The following is a 27152-nucleotide window of genomic DNA, read 5'->3' as shown; positions in this document are numbered from 1 at the left end:
GACAAATCGTAGGCAGTGGAGGGGTCGAGAGAGGTGTTGGTGAAGTAGAGCAGGGTGTCGTCAGCGTACATATAGAATCTGACGTGTTTTCGGATGATGTCGCGAAGGGGCAAAACAAAAAAACACAAAAAAAGTAGATAATCGATTGATATGATTTTGTTGGTTTCATTATTGTAGGTGTTTGGTAAGATTGCCATGATAGATGGAACTCACGTCAATAGGAACAACAATTTCCAAACCTTTCCACAGGCTGTTCTGTTGCTCTTCAGGTTTGTAATGCACTTATATTTCTAAAACTGTCACTCAAATTGTTATATCTGATAAACACTCAAGTTGGCGTGTTAATGTTATGGCTGCTTTTATTTCAGACTCACTGGAACATTTCCTCTCTAGATATAGCAATCAATATAAGAGGAGACCCTGGAGTGTAATTGCTACAGGATGCTTTCACTCATTAGGGGGCTCTCTGGTCTTCAATTTACAATATGCTAGTAAATACCTATCACAACACACGAAAGACAAGGGCCTGAAATTAACACTGCAGGACCAGTAACCTGGAGGCTGGTAGCTGATAAAGATTATTGTTCACCAATGTAGCAAATGTTTCTTTTTTTCTTCCTTGCAGATATGTCCCCTTTTTAGTGTATTTTTTCCCCTACTGCTTGGTTTCATCAAGCTGTGCAGCCTCTGCTGCCAAAGGGATGGGCAAGGGACCTGCTCCAAGCTTAATGAGCGTGACTAAGCGATTACTCTCCCTCTGTGTTTTCTCTCTCCTTCGCAATAGAGCGGCACCTAGCTGCCATTGGACCTTGCTCCCAGTTGGTCTCTGCCACTCCTCCCTGCTTGACAGTCCTCACTGGATGTAATTTCCCAGCCCTCCCCCCCACCACCATTTTCTCCTCTTTCCTTCCTATTGCCACTCCTTAGTGCTGGACACATAACTCCATTAGCTGCCCAATCAGTAACATTCAGCAGCAATTCATGTTGGTTCAGCTAATCAAAGAGAGGAAGTTACACTACTGGCAATACGAATATTGGGGAAAGAGCCGCAGTTCAAGGACAAAAGCACCAAATGCCGCTCACGAGCAAACCATGTTCACATCGAGATTTTAAAAATCCCTTTCAAGTCATATAGACAGAGAATTGTGCACGGGGGCCTAAATGGCAACCTAGATGCAGTCCAAGAACTGACTGAACCCTGGGAAAGTCAGTAGTTCTGCAGAATTTTTTTGCCATCCTAAAATGCTGTGGAAATGGTGGAAGTGATGAAGTAATTGGTCCAGCTGAATTGTGTATCTACAACCTCCTCGATACATCTTTGGGCAGCAACTGGCTGATACTGCAGACATTCCCAGCGATGGTCTGGAAGGCGCCTACCAACCCAAAAATTAAATAAAGAAAGCAGTACTCAGAATAAAAATAATTTCAAAGGCCTCGAAATTCCTGTGGTCCCAAAGAGCAAAACCCCCAGCCACCCTTGTCCAAGATTGGAGACTCCATCCCAAATTCCATGGACACAGTCATTTTCATAGCCAGGGCAGGCCGCCAACAACTGGAAGAGCTCATCAAAGGCTGGTGCATCAGCCTGAGCTAGTCCGCCCTTCTAAGGCGGAGCGGAGCCCTCTGGAGACCTATTACTGTTCTCTAGTGAAGGTTTGGTGGCTTATCAAGGCCTCAAAGGGACTCACACCAGGTCTCAACTAGCGTGAGTTTCACTGAGGCCTTTTAAGGATATACAGGGAGCAATTTCCAGGAACTCTCTCTGATATGGCCCCTTGATGTGTGTGGGGAGGGCCAGGCAGAAGATCCACCCTTGTTTCCCCCTTCGCCGACCACACTTTAAAGATCCGGTCCAAATTCAGGCCCAGATTCCCAACCCAGTCTTTTGTCTTTTCTGCTGACAGATTTACCGTGTATTTCAGCCTTTTTTTTCTATTGACCATTTCCGAAATAAATTATCATTCGAAAATGAATTGTGAAAGGTAACAAAGAAGTTAGAAATAACAAAAACTAGTACAAAACAATTAAAATCAGTGAACTAGAAATAATTAGGAACAAAGAATTATTGAACAAATGCATATATAAATACCTACAATTAAAAATGAACGCTATCTTAAAAAAGAATGAATTACTATGTAGCCACAAAACAACCATTAGCAAGGTTTGATCCAGATCATAATTTTCCTCATTTTAAAGAAATTAAAGGGGCCAGTACTAGTAACACAGTCAAATCCTTTTAATTAGACACTCACATCATAGAAACCATATTATGTATTAGAGAAACTTTGCATATAGAATTATATGGAACTTACAGCACAGAAACAGGCCATTTGGCCCAACTGGACTATGTCGGTGTTTATGCTCCACACGAGCCTCCTCCCACCCTACTTCTTCTAACCCTATCAGCAGATCCTTCTATTCCTTTCTCCCTCATGTACTTATCTACTTCCCTTTAAATGCATCTATGCTATATGCCTCAACTACTCCTTGTGGTAGCAAGTTCCACATTCTAACCATTCTGGGTAAAGAAGTTCCTCCTGAATTCCCTATTGGATTTATTGGTGACTATCTTATATTTATGACCCCTGGTTTTGGACTCCCCACAAATGGAAACATCTTCTCTATGTCTACCCTATCAAACCCCTTCACAATTTTAAAGACCTCTATTAGGTCACCCCTCGAGCGAAAAGAGTCCCAGTCTGTTCAGTCTTTCCTGACAGTTGTAACCTCTCAGTTCTGATTTTGCACCATCTCCAGTGACTCTATATCCTTTTTGTAATATGGAGACCAGAACTGCTGCCAGTACTCTTAAGTGTGGTCTAACCAAGGTTCTATACAAGTTTAACATATTCACTCTGCTTTTCAATTCTATTCCTCTGGAAATGATCCCCAGTGCTTTGTTTGTATTTTTTATGGCCTTGTTAACCAGCGTTGTTACGTTTAATGATTTGTGAATCTGGCAGAACATTAGCACCTGAGCAAATGTTACCTTTCCCAGCAACTGACATGCAGTGTATCTTGAAAGAATATAGTGTAAACAGTGCCTCACTACATCTCTGGGGATCTGCAACAAAGACCAGCAGCACCACCTGGTGGCATTAAGAACCATAACAAATGTGTGCATGAGGGAGAGATAGAGAGAGCGTAGACAAGATGGTTACTGCTGCCCAGTAGTGGTAGTATATGGCTTCATCAACATAATTCCTCACACAGTGAGTTTCCTGAAATCAGTCAACCGATTTGAAAGAGGAACCAGAAAGAAATAGAGTTGCCAACCAGGGCCACTATCACACTTGCTAATATCCCATTTACTAGTGACGGACCGCCAATAGCACAAAGTCCTTGGGATAGGTTACATGCCTAGCCTCATGGCCAGACTGGTCCAAATTGGGATTAGAGTAAAAATTAGAAATGGGGTTGTGGAGTAAAGTTCACATAACAAGAAAATATGAATTTCATTAGCAGTAATATTGACTTGTAAATTCTGACATAATATTGGATGTGATATTGAGAGCATAATTTTAACATTGGTGGCGGGAACTCAGCCGGGGGCGGGGGGGGGAGGGTGAATAGTCGTGTGGGAAACCTGGAAATTTTTTTTGCATGTTGCTTTGAATTGAAGGCCCTTAATTTTACTTCCGGGTTTTGCGTCTCCAAGCTGCGCAGCGGGCGTAATGCACACCTGAGTGATGTGCTGTGAACTGGAGTATTTAAAGGGCATTGCAATCATGGAATTTGAAGGAGAAAGGAGGAGCATATCAGAATGCAGCATCATGGGGCAAAGGCAGCACTCCATTTCAGCGACTCCTCCCTTGAGTTGCTACTTACTGGAGTCAGAAGAAGGAGGACAGTCCTATACCCAGCTAATAAGAGGAAGTGCCCTGCTTCTGCCACTAAGAAGGCATGGCTGGAGGTGGCAGAGGAGCTGAAAAGCAGGAACATGGTGCCCAGGTCATGGATGCAAAGCAGGAAGCGATTTAATGACCTAATCGGGTCAGGAAAAGTGAGTACTTTTGGTGATTCACCCACATTCTGTTAAAAGAACCCCCCCCCCCCCCCGACTCTGTCTTGCCAAGCCTACTCACTCACATCACTCCTCACACCCATTTAAGTCTCATCAACTTACCTTCACTTTCTGTGCACTTCCTCACCTCCCCATTTGTGAACCCACCATTCCCATTCACCCCAATCCTGACGTAATTTGATGAATCTGTCTGATAGTCACCTTCTGGTGCACCTGCTTCATTGGCAGCCTCACCCAAAGCAATGCATCCATCAGGTGAACACGTCACCTTCACTCACTCACACGTCTGTTCTTTCTCCCTTGTAGGAGAAGAAAGCGAAAAATGCACAGGAGTGGAGTAGGACTGGAGGGGCCCACCACAAATAGTGCCTCTGACAGAGGCGGAGGAGGAGACCTTGGAGCTCAGCCTGGCCGTCAGAGATGGAGAGACTGGCAATCCACAGGCGGCTGGTGACAGAACTTTAACATCCTTCACCCACATGAATTGATGTTATCAATGATTGACCTGTTCCACACCTCAGTAGGCTCATTGGAAAGATTGTCACAAATCCGATGATTATTTAATATTGGTTTATGTTCTTTTCCAGGGCCTTCATGGATTGATGACGAGGCAGGTGTCATGGAAGAAGGCGATTCCTCAGAGGAGCTCTATTCTTCTGAGGGTGCACCGTCACATCACTTCTAGCCATGCACCAGCGCAGATACTCGCACTTCAGTGGGTCCTGTTAGACAGTTAGTTGGGTTGTCACCTAGTGATTCACCACTAACAAGTGAGCACGAGCAGATGCTGGTGGTAGGGGCAGCTGTGGAGAGTCCGTGTCAGGGAGGGGGTGCACTCCTTTCCAAGCTCTGTACAGCTGGATCCAGATGATGAATCCTGGGGGACATCATTGAGATTGAGAATGATAGAGGTGCAGCTGCACCTTTGCTAGGGAATACACTCTCCACAATAGCGGATAGGATGGAGGAATCCAACTCCATCGCTAGTGGATTGGTGGCGCAGGTAAGTGTGGGATTGTCTTCAATGGAGAGAGTGCCAGCCTCCATTGAGCTTCAAGTACGGCTCTCAAATCAATCCATGTGGGCCATGACAATGGCCGTGCGGACTCTGGATGCCGACATGTCTGCCGCCTTAAACAGGCAAACAGAAACTTTATCCACATCTCCTCAACAGCCTGTGGCCAGTAGAGCTGTGGGAGTGATGTTACGCTGGCCCAGGAGAGGGATGATGGTGAAAAGGGGACATGGAAGTGGGGACTCCACTCAAAGTGCTCCCACATCTCACCCGTTGCTCCCCCTCCCCAACCAGTACCTTCAATGCCGCCTCCTCTCCCGATGGCTGAGTCTGCCCCTGCACAGGTGCAGGTGGAGCAGTCTTTGGCGGTGCCCTCACGGGCTCCAATACCCAGAAGGCATAGTCTGGGAGCATCGCAGCAGGCAGGCCTGCCACCACCTCTGCTGAAGCCACAGGGGATGCACCACATAGAAACACTAGGAAGAGGAAGGCTATGGTTTTGTAATCACCAAGGGTATGCACAAGGGTATATGACAAAATGTCATGTTTTTCATTTATATTTTTTTAAAATGCACATTAAATGTTATAATTCTCACCACCACTACCTCGTCTTGTCCATTCTTGAGTCCGTTTTGTGCTTCATCATGAACGCCAAGACTTGATGCCACCCATTGGGCGCGTTTACAATGGGTGTATGTGTGGTTGAAGGACAGTTTTGTGCAAGCGGAGGTGGTGGGGGGAGCTGGTGTTGGTGGTGGTGGTTGTTCCAGGTGGTCTGAGTAGTTCACTATCTTCAGTTTACAGAACTCCTTATGAGAACCCATTAGATATGAGTGACTCCCTGGCATCACAAACAGCCTTTGTGTGCTGCTTCTCCGCTGGTGAGTTGCCCACCTTCATCCTCCTCCTCCTCATCATCGTCTTCTTCAATGTTGCCGGCAGATGCGGATGATACATGAGCACATTCGAGTTCCTCCACCTGTAATGCTCTCTGCTGAGCGATGTTGTACAGGACGCAACATACGACTATTATTCTGCACACCCTCATCGGTGAGTGCTGAAGGGCTCCCCCAGATCGATCCAGGCACCTGAAGCGCATTGTCAGCATTTCCATGGCTTGTTCAATGACAGCCCTGGTGGTGATGTGACGGTCATTGTAATGTTGCTGTTCCTCGTTGGTGGGGTTTCTCACAGGTGTCATGTCTGCAGGGAGTATCCTTTGTCTCCTAGGAACTAACCCTTGAGTCTGTCTTGTGTGTGGAAGAGTGCTGGGATGTTGGACTCAAGCAAAACGAAGGAATCATTGCAGCTGCCAGAGAATTTGGCACACACCTGCAGAAACCTCTTCCGGTGGTTGCAAACCAGCTGTGCATTGATGGAGTGATATCCCTTTCGGTTGATGAGCAATCCTGGCTCATATGGAGGGTGCTCGGATCACTACGTGTGTGCAATCAATTGCGCCCTGCACCCATGGGAAGCCAGCCAGAGAGTGAAAACCCACTGGCCTTTCAATCTGGCTGATGTTGTCACATGAGAAGTTGACGTAGTCGGATATCCTGGCAAACAACAATCTGTGACCTGTTGTATACACTTATATGCAGATGACTGAGAGACCCCGGAGATGTTACCGGTGGCGCCCTGGAAGGACCCGGAGGCGAAGAAATTGAGGGCAATGCGTGGCCACCAGGCCTAGCTGGGAGCAGCACTTCATGAAAGAGTGTGCAAATGTCTGCAACCACCTGGTGACTCAATCTCAGCCTGCATAGGCACTGCTCCTCAGAGAAGTCCAGGAAGCTCAGCCTCTGCCTGTAGACCCTCTCACTGGGTATTGCCTCCTGTGACCTTACCCCCTCAGTTGGTCCCCTCTCTGCTCTTCTCCAGGTCCTTGTGGTGCACCTCCGTCTTGTGGACCTGAAACCCCCAGAACTACACATCATGCCTGCCGCAGATGGTGATGTGCCTCCTCCTCAAATGCACAGTGGAATAGACCCATATTGATCTTGTCAGTTTGAGGGGGTCCAAAATATAGGTAAATATGTCTGAACTCAAGAATTCTGAGTGTGAACAAAGAAATCTCAGTCTAACCACGAAGAACTCCCAGCCAAAGGTTTGTCCAAGAGAACTGAGTGCCCTGCTGCAAAAGCTCATCTTTTATTCACATGTGTCAATCACTGGTTTAAAGGTCCAACTGAGGGCTGGCTGCAACTCGCCTCCGTTGCCATGGCGTGTTTCAGAAGCCACGGGAGACACGTTCAGGAGAAGTTAAAATGGCTTGTGTAACTCAATACACAAAAAGTTAACAGGATTAAGTACTTTATAGACCTAAATTGGCCTTTAAATATCGTCCCGCCGGCTTTAAGTGCCAGGTGTCAGAAGCGCGTTCACCCAAACGAGTCAGGATCAAACCCGGAAGTAGGCGCATTGGTGCTAGGTTGTAGTCCTGCTCTGAAAACAGAGTATTTTCACTGCCCGCCCACCCCCAACCCACCCATTCTTGGGGGTTAAAATTTACCCCAGAGGATGCTGAATTCTATCCAAAATAACTTGGCATTCTGTAAGATCCTCTAGAATCCTGATATTCAGTACGTTCCTAAATTCATTTAGCCATCAGCATCTTAAAAAGCAGCCAGCATCAAACCTGACCTCAGTGTGATCTTTTGCTGACAAACACCATTAACTCACAATACATTTTAATTGAAAACAAATAAATGCAGAAATATGAAAATTGTAGCATGGCGAAGAGAATTAACACAATAACAAGATTCTAGTGACAAATAAATGGCATCATGTGAACCCCTCAAGTAAATTACAGGCTTGTAATCACTCCTGGTTAGCTGTTATTCCAAATAGAAACCATCTGAACCCCTGAATTACACTCTATCCCGTAATCAATCCCAGTTAGCCATTACTCGATGTAGAATCCATCTGAACTCCTTGGTAAAATTACAGTCTTTTAATCCATTCAAGTCACCCAGTATTTTTTGTTTATTTTGGTGTATCTAAGTGAATTAACGCACAACTTTACCTTAGCCTGAACAAATTATTTATCACAAATCCCTTGTACATGTGTCTGGGTTTCAAGAATGTTAAAAGGCTGTGAAAAAGAAGACATGCCAGTAATTGTAATATTAGAACATTACAATTGTAGTATTAGAGTATTAAAATCCCACAAAAAATTGTATTCCTGGACCTAATTTATTCTAATCCAAAATTCCTCCTTGACTACAAACTATTTCTTGATTGAGCCTTTCCACCATCTACAAGGCACAAGTCAGGAGTGTGATGGAATACTCTCCACTTGCCTGGATGAGTGCAGCTCCAACAACACTTAAGAAGCTCGGCATCATCCAGGACGAAGCAGCCCACTTGATTGGCACCCCATCCACCACCCTATACATTCACTCCCTCCACCACCTCTACCCCTAGACTGACAAGGGCAGCAGGCACATGGGAACAACACTACCTGCACGTTCCCCTCCAAGTCACACACCATCCCGACTTGGAAATATATCGTCGTTCCTTCATCGTCGCTGGGTCAAAATCCTGGAACTCCCCACCTAACAGCACTGTGGGAGAACCTTCACCACACGGACTGCAGCGGTTCAAGATGGTGGCTCACCACCACCTTCTCAAGGGGAATTAGGGATGGGCAATAAATGCTGGCCTTGCCAGCAACACCCACATCCCATGAACGAATTAAATAAAAATTGGGAGTCCACTTATTGTTTGACTTCTGCTAATGTTCCTCTCTAATCATTCATTAGCAGATGCTTGACAACAGTTCAGGTTGATTTTCCCTACGATTTTTCCTGTACTGTTATTGGGTCAGGCCAAGCTCTTGCATCTTTACCGCTCCATGGCACATCATCTCAGATGTGATCCCAAATGACTTAATTGGATCCTTTTGCCAGTTCTTCATGGTAATGAAGCACTCCATCGCAGAGATTAGGCAGAGGAAATGTTGGTAAGACCAATACAACTAAACTGAAGTATATCTCTTGAAAAATTTCAGAAACTGACATTTAATTATACTGACCAAGAGGAAACAGCCCCTATTTTTCAAGTCTTTTTTCGTATTTCCAGTTCCTCATACCATGCTGTATCCCAGTATATCTGCTTTGTACCCTCTCTATCGCCTCAACATCCTTCCCGGTAGTTTGGAGCCCAAAACAACATACAATTGTGGTGTTACTAAGGTTTTATTTAGATCCATCATTACATCTTGACTTTTATATTCAAACTTTGTGTCATAAAACCCAGCATTCCACTAGCTTTTTTACAGTCTTATCCACTTGAGGTGCTGCTTTTAATGTCGGCAGCACATATGCTAAAATTGGAACGATACAGAGAAGATTAGCACGGTCCCTGCGCAAGGATGACATGCAAATTCGTGAAGCGTTCCATAGAACCCTGTGCAGAAAGTCAAGACCCTATACAAAAAATTGAAATGTAATAATAATTGTTACTAATTGTAAATAAATTGTTTAATATCTAATAAAAGTAGGAGTTTGCACTGAAATTAAGACCCTGAGCAGAAAGTTAAAACCATGTACAGAAAGTTAAGACCCTGTACAAAAAGCCTTGTGCAGAAAGTTAAGACCCTGTGCTGAAAGTTGAAAAGTTATAGTAATTGTCACGAACTGTAGATAAATTGTTTAATGGCTAATAAGAAATGTAATAGTAACTGTAAATATACTGTTAATATTAATTTGAAAAAATAAACTGCAGCACAGTTACTAGGCATGAGTAAACTGCAGCACGGTTGCTAGGGATGAGTAAACTGCAGCACCGTTACCAGGGATGAATAAATTGCAGCATTGTTACTAGGGATGAATAAACCGCAGCACAGGATACAAACAAACCGCCACTGAGAGAACTACACACCAATTGAGAAACTGAATAAGGGAGAGAGCTAAACACCGACTGTGGTTCCTTTACCCATTGATTCCGCAGTGGGAAACTTATTAAAAATTTCTGTTGAATTTGCGAGTTTTGCTTTGTGGAGTGTTTGGTGAGAAGTGTTTCGTGAGATTGTTGATCCAATGAAGTATTGCACCTGTCGGCTAATTGGTTAATTAGATATTGTAACATTTTGTAGTAACATTAAGGAATTGAGTTGTAGCAAGTCTAACAATTTTTGATCCATTCAATACAAGACACCCAAAGTAAGGGGGATGGTCCTCTGTTTAGGACCAGAACATGTCTCTTCTAATCTCTGACATGCCTATGTAACCCAACTTCTGTGTCCTTTTATGTGTGCATTTTGGCTGCTGTTCCAGACATGAACCCATTACTTCTATCTCCTTTTTTTATCTCTTGGTCCCCATCAAACCCTTCTCTACTGTTTCCTTCCCTTTCTGTCACCTAGCCATGCCATCTTTCATTTGTCTCCTCGTGTACTTCTCCCCCCACCCCCATTCCCTACGCCAATCCATCATTACTCTTATGCCTTCCTACTCTCGTACCATCATTCAAGGCTTGGATAAGCCCACAACTACCCTTTGGGACTCACTTGGCATTGTACGAAGTGCCCATCGAGACACCCGTCGCTTCCTCTTTACGGGCAGCAGCCCAAATTGCCCCATCCTCCTCTTTCGACTACCTTCCTGCCCAATGCACCAGCTGGGGACAAACCTCGCCAACTTCCTTCCTGTCCCACTCATCCCACCCACCACTGCCACCTTGGACTCTTCCAGCAAACCAACAATCACTGTCCTTCCCCGCATTTCCTTCTGAATGTCCATTCACTCGTGAACAAGACCCTTGCGATTCACAGCTTTATTGTGGATGATCATATTGGCATCTTGGCTTTTACTGAAACTTGACTCACCATGCCCCTTAAAGAAACCTCCCGCATGGCTAAATTTTCCATCACCTGCCCCTCTCCAAAGTCTTTGGACAGGTTATCGCCTCCCAAATCCATGCCCATCTTTCCAGCAAATCTATGTTTGAATCTCTCCAATCAGGTTTCTAACCCCTGCCACAGTACAGAAGCAGCTCAAATCAAAGTCACAAATGACACCCTCTGCGACTGTGACCATGGTACATTTTCCCTCCTCCTCCTCGACCTTTCTGCAGCCTTTGACACAGTCAACTACAATAGCCTCCTCCAATGCCTCTTGTCTATTGTCCAGCCTGGCTTCTCTTACCATCCCTACAATGTTATCTCTGAGTCCCTCAAGGATCTGTCCTTGGCCCCTTCCTTTACCTCATCTACATGCTGCAGCTTGGCAATATCATTCAAAGACATAGCGGGTAATTTTAACCCCCAAGGACGGGTGGGTTGGGGGCGGGTGGGAAAGTAGAAATTGTAAAAATATAAAACCCGAGCCCAATTCGCTTCCAACCCCTGGAGTGTGCTAGAAGCCAGTAACAGTATTAAACTGTAATACAAATAGGATCTGCTATTTTTTTATATGCAAGACATGCTATTCACCTGTAAGCTATAGGGAAACACATTGTGGAGGTAAGCTGATGCCATAAACCATAAGAACACAGCTTGAGTGGTTTACCAACATGATTCAAAGCCCAGGATGTGTTAAGTTCTTGAAATATACTTCAGACTGTGTTACACTACAAAATATAGACGTGGAGTTTGGAGGGGGGTCAGGTTTATCCACTTATTGGTCTGTTTCTGTATGTTTGCCTCTAATCAGTGTCGTGGTGAACAGCAATGAATTTCAGCCGCAGTGCTTTCAGGATTTATTTCACTATCTTACAGAAGAATAACATTCTCTGCAAATACAGACAGGGATAAAAACATAAGAAATAGGAGCAGGAGTAGGCCATATGGCCCCTCGAGCCTGCTCCGCCATTCAATAAGAGCATGGCTGATCTTCGACCTCAACTCCACTTTCCCACCCGATCCCCATATCACTTGATTCCCTTAGAGTCCAAAAATCCATCGATCTCAGCCTTGAATATACTCAACAACTGAGCATCCACAGCCCTCTGGGGCAGAGAGTTCCAAAGATTCACAACCCTCTGAGTGAAGAAATTTATCCTCATCTCAGTCCTAAATGGCCGACCGTTTATCCTGAGACTATGACCCCTGGTTGTAGACTTTCCAGCCAGGGGAACCAGCCGCTCAGCATCTACCCTGTCAAGCCCTCTCAGAAACTTATATGTTTCAATGAGATCACCTCTCATTCTTCTAAACTCCAGAGAGTATAGGCCCATTCTACTCAATCTCTCCTCAAAGGACAACCCTCTCTTCCTAGGAATCAATCTAGTGAACCTTCGTTGCATCCCCTCCAAGGCAAGTCCTTTCTTAGGTAAAGAGACCAAAACTGTACACAGTACTCCAGGTGTGGTCTCACCAAAGCCCTGTACAATTGTAGCAAGTCTTCCTTACTCTTGTACTCCAACCCCCTTGCAATAAAGGTCAACATGCCATTTGCCTTCCTAATTGCTTGCTGCACTTGCATGTTAACTTTCTGTGTTTCATGTACAAGGACACTCAAATCCATCTGAACACAAGCGTTTAATAGTTTCTCACCATTTAAAAAATATTCTATTTTTCTATTCTTCCTACCAAAGTGAATAACCTCACATTTCCCCACATTATACTCTATCTGCATATAGCATCTGGATATAGCACACCCTGTATATAACACATAAAATAATGGGTACTGGTATTATTCATGGTTCTTTAATGAAGCAAATTAACGTACCCTGCTTTCATTTTCAGATGTGCTACAGGTGAGGCCTGGCAGGAGATCATGCTATCCTGTCTCCCAGGAAAACCCTGTGAGAAAGAGTCAGCATTTCAGGAGCAGGATTTTAGCTGCGGAACCTATTTTGCTTTCTTCTACTTTGTTAGTTTCTACATGCTATGTGCCTTCTTGGTGAGTACAAATCCAGAAGGAATCTTAGAATTTTCTATTTAATGTATATACTAATCAGTAGAAATATATACCGATAAAGGAAGATTACTGGAGATAGTGTATTCTATGGATTAACCCCCGCCCCTCCCCATTTTAACGTTTTGCAGCTACTTTAATGAAAAATGCAACCCAGTGCTGCTGTGCTTTGTTCAAGTAATGAATGGCAAGGAAACGCAGGTTTGCACCCAAGGTTCCCTATATGGGAGGAGGATGGGACAGAGTCAGGAGTTCCCAAACTCTGGCACTATCCATCAATACGGAGTTTCGAAGCAAATGGAAGGCACTTTTTGACAGGGCATTAGGGCAAATTAGAGGGGCAACTTAGTCCACGCTGCTTTTCTACATTTCTGAGCAGCGAGTTGTAAAAACAAATTGTGCTTTTTAATAGCATTTTTTATTATGCCTCTCAGAAATGTATCCAAGCACGACACATATAATGAGTTACTTTGAAATGCAAGGGGGAATTTTAACTCCCTCCACCCTGTGTCCGCTGGTCGGAACAGGAGTTAAAGTCCAAGCAGTAGACTTGCTGCTCTTTTCCCAGCCAGCGGCCATTTTAACACCACTGTTTTCTTGGGTGGGTGAGGCATTTGCTTGACTCAGGCGGGAGCCTCATGAATAAATGTAAATCAGGATCCTATGATGTCATTAGGACCCCAATGCAATGTTAATGGCCTACTGAGCAGAGCAAGCACTATGGACACTCCATTCAATATTACCTGGTGGACACACAGCAGAGACCCTGTCAGGTAAGTTTCAAAACTTATTTTTGTGGAGTCTGGAGGAGCAGAAGTGCTCCTTCCAACCCGTGAAATCATTCCAAAACCCCCCACCCACATCCGCAACTTACCTAACTGTTAGCCTGGCGCAATCATCCCAGGCCCAAACACCGGTGAATGGCCTCTGAACGCCATTTTGGTGAGCAGCTAGCCAGCAGAATGTTAATAAGCCATTAAAATGGATCTGGCCTTTCACTACAGCTCCCAAGCGGGCGCCCCGTGCGTTCCTCCAGCTTTCTGCCCAGGAGTTAAAAGTCTCCCTACAGTGACTGTTGTTATGTAGGCAAACACAGAATTCCAAACTTGCAGAGATTTTTCAAAATGTGCTGAGAACATCTAATGGCTCCAAAAGAGTAAGCAACAACTTTTTTTTAAGATAAAATTAGGTATAAAACAAATGGGTTAATGCCTTTGGTAAAATAATGGGAGAGAAATTTTGTATGAACTCATTAAACATTTATGCTCCTGGCCCCACAAAAGATCTTAAACAAACTTATTTTTAATAATTTCAAAGTGGCCTCCATGTGCCCCTTAAAAGACCACTGGTTAGGCTGTTCTCCCTAGAGTTCCACTAGGTGTGCTGCCCATTGGAACTTTAAATTGGCATCAGGGACCTATATATATTATAGGACCCTAATTTGCATAAGTTAATATTTCCAGCGGGAGCCTTGACAACCTTTCCCTGGCCCACACCAAAATATGAACCGGCCAGATGTCGACGGCAATGGGGCAGTAAGTCTTTTTTTTAGCAATTTTGATCTCACCACCGTCCCCACCAAAAAACAGGATGGTAGAGTTATCAAAATTGTCGGGTGTAAGTCAGAGGAAATGTTCATGTCCAGCGTGATGTTTCTTTCTCTGTCTCTGCTCTTCTGCCTCTGTCTCTCCTTTTTTTTCTCTACTGTTTCTCTCTCTTTAACTTTTCTTTTTGCTTCTGTCTTGGTCATCTTCCACTTCTCTCTTTTTTTCTTTCCTTTTGGGAGGTTGTTGGTAAGTGATATGGTGGGAATGGAGCCAGAAATGGAGTCAGAAATTTCAGTTACTGGGAAAAAACGGCAAATGAAAATGTTTTCAGAAAGTATTTTAGGTAATTTGTGGGAGCCCAGTGGCCAGATTGTGCAATCAGAGGGTAATATACTTACTATACAAAAGCAGCTATTGGGTGTCACACAGTGTGACATCTTTAACATTGAAAATACCTATCACAGCACCACCTACAAGAGTAATAAGTATTGCCCTGCATACTGAATTTAATATATAATAGATGTATCTTATAATAACTGGATGAAGTTTTGTAAAAATGTAAAAGTTTTAATTTTGCAAGCCTATTTCCCCTCTTTGTCTAACCTGTAAATTATGTTTCTGACTCCTCCCTCCTCTACCAACCACCCACCCATCCATGTACTCACCGTGAGTTCCACCAGACAAAAACAGCATGATGTCATGGCGTTCCAAAGCAAGATGTACATCACCATGTAGGAGTCAGCGTCACTCCCCATTCACCTTAACTAGCAACCACATTCACGAAAAACCGTTTGACAAACAGTTTTCTCTTTGCAGAGGGACAAGATCAATGTGTTCTTTTCCTCACAATGCAACATGCGCAATCAAGCAGTGAATTCTTTTGACAGGACATTCTATATTCACAAATAAACAAGAAAATGTTTTCCAAATCCTTTTCCATGAAAGTGGTACTCCTTTAATTGGACAAGCATGTGTCCAGGATAAAATAATGAAAAGCACTTTGAATATTTCATTAAAACTGTAATTGAGCTCTGCGAGTATTACAATGAACTTTTTTTTAGAATTTTAAGTCATTTAAAATATTTTTAACATATCACACCCTTTCCTGTTAAATTGAATTTGAGCTTGCGCTCCTTTTTATAACTGGAATGGATACAAAGATCTTTTTTCTTTTATTGCTCGGGGGTGATACACTATGTTTGTATGCGTTTACATGTCATGACACTGAATGTGGTTGTTGTTTGGGGACAAGATGCGTGTTAGCATCTAGGGATGGTGTGTGAATTGGCATATAGGGAACTCAAGGTAATTACAGATGAGGAAGGCCATTCAGCCCATCCTGGTTGATCCATCCAGAAAGAACCTAACCACCACCCATTGTAGCATCCAATTGTTTCTTAAATGATTCCAGGCTTTTTACCTCCACTACCCTGACTGGAAGTCTCTTTGTGTGAACAGCAATTTCCTGACATTGGTCCTTTGATGTTCATGATTGCCAAGTAGAGAAAGTGTATGCAATCGGTGAGCAAAGATGATATCTTTGGCAACATGTAGAGCTGGCATGTCTGCTTACCATCCAGGGATGGCATGTGTCAGTGTGTAAGGATGCTGTGTGCATTGATGAGTACGAAAGGTGTGTGTAGTCAGCATTCAAGGATGGCATGTGAATCAGAGTGTAGGGATGGTATGTGCACTTGGCAAGTGTGTCAACATGCAAGAATGTTAAATGACTGCTACATATATCAGCCTGTAGGGATTCTGCATGTGGTCTGCAGGGATTCCTATATGTACTAGACAACGAAAGTAGCTTTTACCAGGTAATGTTGCATTACCAACCTGCATTATAAAGACAGAATCTCTTACTGTTTTTTTTTGAAAGGCTGTGACTTTACTCCAAACTGTTGCTATAATAATGTATATTTTTCTTCTCAGATCATTAACCTCTTTGTGGCTGTAATCATGGATAATTTTGACTACTTAACACGTGATTGGTCCATTCTTGGCCCTCATCATCTGGACGAATTTAAGAGAATCTGGGCTGAGTATGACCCTGAAGCCAAGTAAGTGCTGGCACTTCAATTTCAGAATTTGAACCATCTATTTTAGATGTAGAACTCATCTGTTCTCTTGGTGCTGCATGTTCTATATTAATCTGTCACATACACTCTGCTATATGCCATATTTATCTGTCTCTTAGACTCTCAGCTGCACATTATGCATTAGTCCAGCTCCTAAACTCTGGGCCTGATGTCCTACCCCTTCTGTTTCATAAACTCCGCACCATACATTATATACAAGTATAGCATAGATTTTCCTCTTCCGTACACCTGGGACATTAGCCTTGTGTAGGAAAGACTAAAGGTGCAGAGACCTGTTACAACAGGTTTCTGCCCCCGATGTGCTGTCCTGGAATTTCTGGGGTTTCTCCGGGGGATGTAACTGGGCTTACACCTGTGGTAGATGCAGACTTAGTGCACCCATTATGATGAAGGGGGAGGGGCATTCCCATCTCATATTCCAGTAGCTCCGACCGTTTGGGCCCTATTCCCAAAGTCTTACGGTCTGGAGGATGTAAGGAGTTTCTGGCGGCAATCTGAGGAATTTTAACATAACATCAAGACACCCAGAATGCAGCTGCACACAGATATTGTCCCTGAATTGTAGGTATGTGACCCAGCCACACGTGGCTCTGAGCCTGGAATTCCCTGGGCTATGCAAATGGACTGAGAGGGGAAAAACACAGGCAGCTGTCTCCTCTCAGGTATGCTGCATCTGTCAGGCAGCCAGCGGGGGCATATAGAAAAAGATCTACCCATATATCTGTACATCATTACCTGTATACCTTATGAACTCTGCACTATTTGTCCTGCTTATCTTTTTTTTATTTGTTCATGGGATGCGGGCGTCGCTGGCGAGGCCGGCATTTATTGCCCATCCCTAATTGCCCTTGAGAAGGGGGTGGTGAGCCGCCTTCTTGAACCGCTGCAGTCTGTGTGGTGAAGGTTCTCCCACAGTGCTGTTAGGAAGGGAGTTCCAGGATCTTGACCCAGCGACGATGAAGGAACGGCGATATATTTCCAAGTCGGGATGGTGTGTGACTTGGAGGGGAACGTGCAGGTGGTGTTGTTCCCATGTGCCTGCTGCCCTTGTCCTCCTAGGTGGTAGAGATCACGGGTCTGGGAGGTGCTGTCAAAGAAGCCTTGGCGAGTTGCTGCAGTGTATCCTTTGGATGGTACACACTGCAGCCACAGTGCGCCGGTGGTGAAGGTAGTGAATGTTTAGGGTGGTGGATGGGGTGCCAATCAAGCGGGCTGCTTTGTCCTGGATGGTGTCGAGCTTCTTGAGTATTGTTGGAGCTGCACTCATCCAGGCAAGTGGAGAGTATTCCATCACACTTCTGACTTGTGCCTTGTAGATGGTGGAAAGGTTTTGGGGAGTCAGGAGGTGAGTCACTCGCCACAGAATACCCTGCCTCTGACCTGCTCTTGTAGCCACAGTATTTATGTGGCCTGTCCAGTTAAGTTTCTGGTCAATGGTGACCCCCAGGATGTTGATGGTAGGGGATTCGGTGATGGTAATGCCGTTGAATGTCATGGGGAGGTAGTTAGACTCTCTCTTGTTGGAGATGGTCATTGCCTGGCACTTGTCTGGCGTGAATGTTACTTGCCACTTATCAGCCCAAGCTGTCACATAAACTACATGTTTAAAGTTTTAACTAAAGTGGATGTTTTTAATTGTTTTACCATTATATTTTCCACTTCATGTGATTTTTTTTAAGTTTGTGAACTGATGCAATAATTTATATATTTACTTTTTATGTTAAGTGCTGACTCAGCTGTGATTGGGGACTTTCTGTGCAGAAAATTACATGCATAAACCTTTATCATACCACTGTATGGTACAAGCATGTTATTACACCAACATATTGCCCATGTGGGCTGTCCTTGCACTGCCCACCATGTAAAGGAAAGAATGTACAGGAGAACCATCTTATTGACTGAATAAACCCTGTGTTAAGGATCCCATGATCTTACAATGATCACTAACTGTTCAAAATTGCTGCTTTCTATTCCAGTGAAAGGTCCAGAAAGTCAGTAAAAATAAAAATAGAGAACCTTTCATCGACATGCTTTTGGATAACATTTGAACAGGTCCTCTTGATGATGCATTGTTTTCTCTTTGTTGTTTGTATGCAACTTTTTTTAAAGAAATAACATCCCATGACCTCCTTCAATGACTCATTTGGTAAGTGCACTGCACAATCTGGAACTGAGTCATGCAGTCAAAGAAAGTCCCAGATTGCCTTGAGATAGATCATTTCACGTTAGTTTCCCATTGGGTGGGTTAGGTTAAAATAACTCCCTTATTGTTCAGACTCACACTTAAAAGTGTCCACTTCAGCAAGGTACTAGAGGGCACCTGGTTTGCTGGAGCTATATCCTAGCATACATGTCAACCTACAAAAACTGGAAAAAGCTTCAAAAAAGCTGACACAGCTCCAAAAGGGTGACAACTCATATAACAGCATACAGCTAAAAAATAGCCCTGAATAAAGCCACTGTTTCATGGTGACTGAATAAGTTTTATTTTTATTTTCCTTTTTACTACATTGGATTTCAGGATTTTTATTGTTGTTTTGGAATCACATTCCACCATTCAGGTTGACATATGAAAATAAATAATTGCAATGAGATTGCAGTGGGATATGATTTTGTTATGACTTAAGCTGCAACTATGCTCATCAATTGTATTATAGAAAAAACACTCATACACAAAAGGGTAATCTTTGCAGTGTTGGATTTAGAAGCTTTGGAAGGGCGAAATGGGAGCAAACTTTATTTCCTAGAGGGTCCTGGGGCATTTCTCCCCAGGAAATTTTGATTTTTGTAAGTTTTTCGATGCATTATCCAGGTTTTTAAATGTATTGTGATTTAGCATTTTAAGCCAAAAATAATTTATTTTGAAACATTTTATATGCAAGGGATAAGGTAGTTTAGTGTCTATGACGAGCAATTCAGAGGTCAGGACTTTCAATCCCAACATGGCAATTTGTGAGATTGAATTCAATTAATCTGGTAATTTGTGGGCTAGCATCAGAAAATGACCATGAAAGCTGTCAGATTGTTGTAAAAATCCAACTGGTTCACTAATGTCTTTCAGGAAATGGGACCTGCCGCACCTATCTGGTCTGGCGTATATGTTACTCAGTCCCACACTAGATGGTTGACTCTTAGTGCCCCCAGGGCAACTTGGAATGGGCAATAAATACTGCCTGCCAGTGATGCCCACATCCCAAGAGCAATTAATGAAATATATATTTTAAAAACTAAAGATAGACAGGGGGATACAAAAGGAGGGGGAGAGGGTCGCAATATTGGTTAAAGAAACTATTACAGCTGTGAGGAGGGATGATATGTTAGAAGGATCATCAAATTAGGCCATATGGGTTGAACTGAAGAACAAAAATGGGGCAATCACACTGCTGGGAGTGTACTATAGACCCCCAAACACTCAGAAGGAGATAGAAGAGCAAATATGTAGGCAAATTTCTGAGAAGTGCAAAAACAATAGGGCAGTAATAGGGGATTTCAACTACCCTAATATTAACTGGGATAGAATCAGTGTAAAAGGTATAGAGGGCGCAGAATTCTTAAAATGCATTCAGGAGAACTTTTTTAGCCAGTACGTAGCAAGCCCAACAAGAGAGGGGGCAGTTCTAGACTTAGTTTTAGGGAATGAAGCTGGGCAGGTGGAAGGGGTATCAGTGGGAGAGCATTTTGGTGGTAGTGATCATAATTCAGTTAGATTTAGCATAGTTATGGAAAAGGACAAAGATAGACCAGGAGTAGACGTTCTCAATTGGGAAAAGGCCAATTTTACTAAGCTGAGATGTGATTTAGCAAAAGTGGACTGGAAACAGCTACTTGAAGGTAAATCAGTGTCAGAGCAGTGGGAGTCATTCAAGGGGGAGATAGTGAGGGTTCAGAGCAAATATGTTCCCACAAAGGAAAAGGGTGGGACTCCCAAATCTGGAGCCCCCCAGATGTCAAGGAGTGTACAGGGTAGGATAAGGCAAAAAAAGGGAAGCTTATGTCTGATACCGAGAGCTCAATACTGCAGAAAGCCTAGAGGAGTATAGAAAAAGCAGGGGTGAAATTAAAAAGGAAATTAGGAAAGCAAAGAGATGGAAAGAAAAAATATTGGCAAGTAAAATCAAGGAAAACCCAAAGATGTTTTATAAATACATGAAGAGCAAGAGGATAACTAAGGAAAGAGTAGGGCTTATTAGAGACCAAAAAGGTAACCTGTGTGTGGAGGCAGAAGATGTGGGTATGGTTCGTAATATTTTACATCTGTCTTCACAAAAGAGGGGGACGATGCAGACATTGTAGTTAAGGAGGAGGAGTGTGAAATATTGGATGGGATAAACATAGTGAGAGAGGAAATATTAAGGGGTTTAGCATCTTTGAAAGTAGATAAATTGCCAGGCCCGAATGAAATGTATCCCAGGCTGTTAAGAGAAGCAAGGGAGGAAATAGCGGAGGCTCTGACCATCATTTTCCAATCCTCTCTGGCTACAGACGGGATGCCGGAGGACTGGAGGACTGCTAACGTTGTACCGTTGTTCAAAAAGGGAGAAAGGAATAATCGAGTAATTACAGGCAAGTCAGCCTAACCTCGGTGGTGGGCAAATTATTGGAAAAAATTCTGAGGGTCACTATTAATCATCATTTAGAAAGGCACAGATTAATCAAGCCAGCAGAGATTTGTTAAGGGAAGATCGTGTCTGAATAACTTGATTGAATTTTTTGAGAAGGTAACAAGGAGGGTCGATGAGGGTAACATGTTTGATATAGTCTACATGGATTTTAGCAAGGCTTTTGACAAGGTTCCACATGGCAGACTGGTCAGAAAAGTAAAAGCCCATGGGATCCAAGGGAAGGTGGCAAGTTGGATCCAAAATTGGTTCAGTGGCAGGAAGCAAAGGATAATGGTCGACAGGTGTTTTTGCACTGGAAGGCTGTTTCCAGTGGGGTTCTGCAGGGCTCAGTACTAGGTCCCTTGCTTTTTGTGGTATATATCAATGATTTAGACTTAAATGTAGGAGGCATGATTAAGAAGTTTGCAGATGATACAAAAATTGGCCATGTGGTTGATAGTGAAGAAGAAAGCTGTAGATTTCAGGAAGATAGCAATGGACTGGTCAGGTGGGCAGAAAAGTGGCAAATGGAATTCAATCTGGAGAAGTGCGAGGTAATGCATTTGGGGAGGGAAAACAAGGCAAGAAAATACGCAATAAATGGTCCTATACTGAGAAGTGTAGAGGAACAGAGGGACCTCGGAGTGCATGTCCACAGATCCCTGAAGGTAGCAGGACAGGTAGATAAGGTGGTTAAGAAGGCATACGGGATACTTTCCTTTATTAGCCAAGGCATAGAATATAAGAGCAGGGAGGTTATGCTAGAACTGTATAAAACACTAATTAGGCCACAGCTTGAGTACTGCATACAGTCCTGGTCACCACATTACAGGAAAGATGTGATTGCACTAGAGAGGGTGCAGAGATTTACGAGGATGTTGCCAGGACTAGAGAGTTTTAGCTATGAGGAAAGATTGGATAGGCTGGGGTTGTTTTCTTTGGGAAAAAGGAGGCTGAGGGGAGATTTAATTGAGGTGTATAAATTTATGAGGGGCCTAGATAGAGTGGATAGGAAGGATCTATTTCCCGTAGCAGAGAGGTCAATAACCAGGGGGCATAGAATTAAAGTAATTGGTAGAAGGATTAGAGGGGAGCTGAGGAGAAATTTTTTCACCCAGAAACTCACTGCCTGAAAGGGTAGTAGAGGCAGAACCCCTCATCGCATTTAAAAAGTACTTGGATATGTACTTGAAGTGCCGTAACCTACAAGGCTACGGACCAAGAGCTGGAAAGTGGGATTAGGCTGGATAGCTCTTAGTTGGCAGGCACAGTCACGATGGGCTGAATGGCCTCCTTCTGTGCTGTAAATTTGTATGATTCTACGATTCTGTGAAAATAACAGCAATTGTTACGAGTTACAATTGAGTCTTGATTTATGAACCAGTAGAATGAGACATACTGATCTGCATTATCTTTATAAGAACAACTTGCATTTATATAGAGCCTTTAATGTAGAAAAAACATCCCGAGATGCTTCATGGAGCCATATCAGATAAAGATAGGTACCGAAACAGAAAAGGAGATATTAGGAGTGTGACCAAAAGCTTGGTCAAAGAGGTAGGTTTTAAGGAGCGTCTTAAAGGAGATGAGGGAGGTTGGGAGGCAGAAAGTTTAGGAAGGCAATTCCAGACCATGGGGTCTAGATGGCTGAAGGTACAGCTGCCATTGGTGAGGCAAAGGAAGAGGGGATGGAGAAGAAGCCAAAGTCAGAGCAACGGAGAGTCGGGGGGGGGGGGGGGGGTTGTATGGCTGAAGGAAGTTACAGAGATAGGGAGGGTGCAAGGCCATGAAGGGATTTTAACATGAGGATGAGAATTTTACTTTGGAGGCGTTGGAGGACTAGGAGCCAATGTAGGTCAAAAGGATAGGGATGATGGGTGAGTGAGATAGTCTACAGACAGCAAAGTTTTGGATGAGCTGAAGTTTACAAAACATGAAGAATGGGAAGTTGGCCAGGAAAGCATTGGAATAGCCAAATCTGGAGGAACAAAGGCATGGATGAGAGTTTCAGCAGCAGATGGGCTGAGGCAGGGGCGGAGGTAGATGATGTTACGGAAGTGGAAGTAGGCAATCTTTGTGCTGGAGAGGATATGGAGTCCTAAAATTACAAGCCAAAATTAGGGCTAGCACACCTAATTTTGTTAAAGTAAAATCTTCAAGCTCTAAAACAAAATGATTTTAGTTTCATGTTTTGTAAGCCCATCCTCCTGGGCAGCTCCATTCACAAGACAAATTCATTAGTGTCCGTAAATATTTATCTCTGTGTGTATCTGTGGTTCTGTGTCTATCACTGTGGCTGAACATGCCTTTGTTTCTCTTTGCCATTTTCTCCCCCTCTCCCTGTATGTCTATGCTTCTCTGTCCCAATGTGTCTGTTCTACCTCATCCTATCTCCCTTTGTATCCAAAGTACTCTCTCTGCATCCTCACCTCTCCTCAACATTTCCCTCTCCGCCTTACTGTTGCCCCTCTGAATCTCTCTCTCTGTCCTAACTTATCTTTCTCCCTGATCGTTCCTCTCTAGCTCCTCACCACCCCTCACACTTTCCTTCTTTCAATCCTCCTCTCACTGTTACCCCTCATCTCCATTCACTGTTTCCATCTTGCTCTTTCCTTCCTTTCTTCTCTTTCTCCCTTTCCCTCTCCTCATATCCCCTTCCTCTGACTGTTGCCACTCACCTTTTCTGCTTTCCTCTCCACCTTCTCCTCACTGTTGCCTTTTCCCTCTTCCTTTCCCCCTCATCTTAACCATCGCCCTTCATGGTCTTTTGTCGTAGTACCCCAGGCTCGCTGGCTGCTCTTTGCAACTGGGAAACCTGCTGTTCACTTTTTAAAGCACTCATAACGCTTGTTATGAATTAATCTAAATGAATAGTAACTAAATAAATAGTAACTATGGGGCTGTGTATCTTTAATTTTCTGGGCTTGGGATCAGCATGTCCTTCATTTTTCTGCACAACTTGCTGCTAACAATAAAGGAGAAAACATTTTTAAATTTTCAATAAAGCCAATTGATAGAGTTAAATTTGTGTTGATTTCCATAAAAGAAGGTGATATGGTGATAATGAATTATTTAATGATTGTGCGTAATGACTAACTAATGGATTAGGTCAATTAAAATATAGACTCCAGTTTGATAATTGCTTCAGAAAAATAGTCTGATGTGTGTGCAGTTTTATGTTGCTGATCAGTTCCACCACTGCCTTCCACTGCTTATAAGTGACCACACTGGAGGTCTCCAAAATCTGGAAATCTCTGATAGACCTTGTATGACACTAATGTGCGACAAAACGCCTCCACTTCACCAGTGATGAAATGCAATTTTTATACGTGCAGTATCTTTGTAATTGAAACAGTTTGAGAAGACACAGAAACCTAGATTTTCTGATTGGCATTATTTTAATCAACGTTAACCCATTTATTTTAAAAAGATTAATGCCAGTGTTAAAATAACACCAATCAGAAAAGCTAGGCTAGAGAATTCTGATCAACTCCACTCTCTATGGAGGTTCACTCTCCATATTTACCCCAGATCAGGGCATATGTCTGCAAGTCCTGAATAAAAATTAAGGTGCCTGTGATAAATTGCAATGCACAATCGCTGTGCACCAGTGTGTGGGGGCCTTTAGTGCTTCAGTGTAGGCTGATGCTTGTGATCCTCCATTCTGTAACTACTGATCTCAGCTGTTCGACTCTGGGGAGCTGCTGACTTGAAGCCAGTCACTTGCTCACAGGAGGGAAAGATCTGAGGGAGGGTCACTCTGCACCTCTCTTGTTCACTACCTAGTATTGCTTTCAGAGCACCATAAGTGCAGTACTAGAAGTAGGTTACCTGTCTGCCCATCCATCCTCTTGTCAATAGATGGTGTTTGAAGAATCAATTAGGAGGAAAAGGGAGAAATTAGCACAAAGGACGACCCTTACTCTCACAAGTAGGACCATATGATTAACATTTTTCAGTTTATAATTATATTTGTTCTGTTTATATTGTTGCAGGGGTCGCATCAAGCACTTAGATGTGGTTACACTCCTGAGAAGGATACAACCGCCTTTAGGATTTGGCAAGCTGTGCCCACATAGAGTGGCCTGCAAAGTAAGGCTTGGTACACTTTGGAGATACATCTCCCAACCTTCCTACCCCACCCATGCATCATTAGCTGGTAAAGCTCCACCCATAAACAAACATTTTCTCTGTTCACTCTTTGTAGTGAAATTGTAAATGTGAGTATAAAGAACTCATTTACAATTTGCTACAAACAACAAATAGAGAAAATATTGTCTCATAGAGTTTAAATAAAGGATTCATAAAATGGGCCCAGTAGTGCAGCATCAATGATGTACTGATTGTTAAGACTTGATTTCATGTTTGTGAATCCCCACGTGGCGAAATACCAATAAAGTGACCCGCCACATTTGAGGAATTTTTTGTGAGCAATTCAAAAAGCATAAAGGAAAAGAATGTAAAATACGGGATGAGAAAGGCCACTAAGCCAGCTTGTTCCAATGGACAATGTACGATTTACACTGTTATGGATTTGTACTTTGTCCATTATATAGATTCCTACATTGGTTATTCCTTTAATGGTACATTTATCAGGCTTTATACATGATTGGGTAGTGACGCTTGATCCCAGTGGTGTTGAGGTGAATAGCATAGATGCATTTAAAGGGAAGCTAGATAGACACATGAGTATAAGGGGTTTTATTACTACTGTTTCTCGGGCTTATAATAGGTCAGCCAGTTATGTTTTCCTGAGCTGCCCTGCCCGCTGTGCGGTTGCGAATCGCTTACCCCTTCCTGATTCTGAGCTGAGGACTTATCGGGCGGTAACAAAGACAGACTAACAGACCAGTGGCTTGGTACAAGGAAAACCAATGTTTATTAATAAGAAAACTAAAAACTGCAAGGTAAACAGTATTATACAGAAGATAAAGAAATCGCTATAGATACAATACAGTCTTACACTTATCGGGGTGGAAGAAACGGACACATCGAGGGAAAATTCTAAAATCACAATTTTAGCAATATCCCTTTAACCCCCACCCTTATACCTAGATAGGTTGTCTTGTGGCGGCCAGAAAATTAATGCTCACCGGTGAAACAGATGAAAAGGCCTGGCCCCTGTGCCTGCTGCTGCCGTCGACATGTGGTTGCGAGGTTTACTCGATGGCCTTCCTTCTTAGCTGCTAGCAGGCAGACAGGACAGGGCCAAGAGGCGGAGAGAGAAGCGAGAGAGAGATACTGGGCAGCCCAGTTATACCCTCTTGGTAACAGGTTTTCTTCATACCTCATCAGCTTGCTTCATTGTTTGATTTAAGCACGAAACGTAAGACAAAGGACCCCAGCTCTGGCCCATTTACATTAATGGCCGGTTCCTGTATTGCTGAGTTTCATAACTGCTTTAAGACAAAGGACCTCATTTCTGGCCCATTTACATAATGGCCGGTTCCTGTATCGATCTGTTCCATAACTGCTTTACCATTGTTCCGAATGTACCTTGATGGTTCACCTTTTGTCCTGCAATCACTTCCTGCTTGAATTTTGATGTGTTGGCCAGCCATGTTGATGGCTTGCCTCAGGGCTTGAATGCACCTGCATTGTGCAAGGAAACCTGTCTGAGACACGAAGCCTGCCAAGTTGTTAGAGAATGCAATTTCAAATCTGCCGGTCCTCGGCCATGTGTCTGACCGCAGCCATTTTGAGAGACCCTGGATTTTTTAAAACAGTCACACCAGGGTTTCTTTAATAACTCCAATAAATCTTCGGGGTGGGGGGAACATGTGAAATTTTGCGAATCCCTTCATGAGAGAGAAAGAAATAGAAGGATATGCGGATAGGGTTAGATGAAGAAGGATGGGAGGAGGTTCGTGCAGTGCATAAACGCATAGACCAGTTGGGCCGAATGGCCTGTGTCTGTGCTGTACATTCTATGTAATTCTATGAAATTCTAGATTAAGGCAGGTATTCTGGTATTTTGTCTGATTTAACTTTGAAGGACAGAGAG

The 27152-nt window shown here is 43.4% G+C and overlaps 1 protein-coding gene and 1 pseudogene across 1 annotated transcript in view; both read left to right on the top strand.

Annotated features, from left to right (window-relative positions):
• Positions 1–27152, top strand: part of LOC137334460 (voltage-dependent L-type calcium channel subunit alpha-1C-like) — a 435374-nt gene that overhangs the window by 363181 nt on the left and 45041 nt on the right. Inside the window, exons 32-35 of the mRNA XM_067999141.1 lie at positions 178–269; positions 12730–12886; positions 16381–16508; positions 25144–25240. Coding sequence (XP_067855242.1) covers positions 178–269; positions 12730–12886; positions 16381–16508; positions 25144–25240 — 474 coding nt within the window. The remainder of the gene's footprint in view (positions 1–177; positions 270–12729; positions 12887–16380; positions 16509–25143; positions 25241–27152) is intronic.
• LOC137335037 (U6 spliceosomal RNA) lies at positions 9337–9449 on the top strand (annotated as a pseudogene).

This window comes from Heptranchias perlo, chromosome 18 (assembly GCF_035084215.1).
Source record: "Heptranchias perlo isolate sHepPer1 chromosome 18, sHepPer1.hap1, whole genome shotgun sequence".
NCBI classification, from domain to species: domain Eukaryota; kingdom Metazoa; phylum Chordata; class Chondrichthyes; order Hexanchiformes; family Hexanchidae; genus Heptranchias; species Heptranchias perlo.
This window is presented reverse-complemented; position numbering and strand designations above follow the sequence as displayed.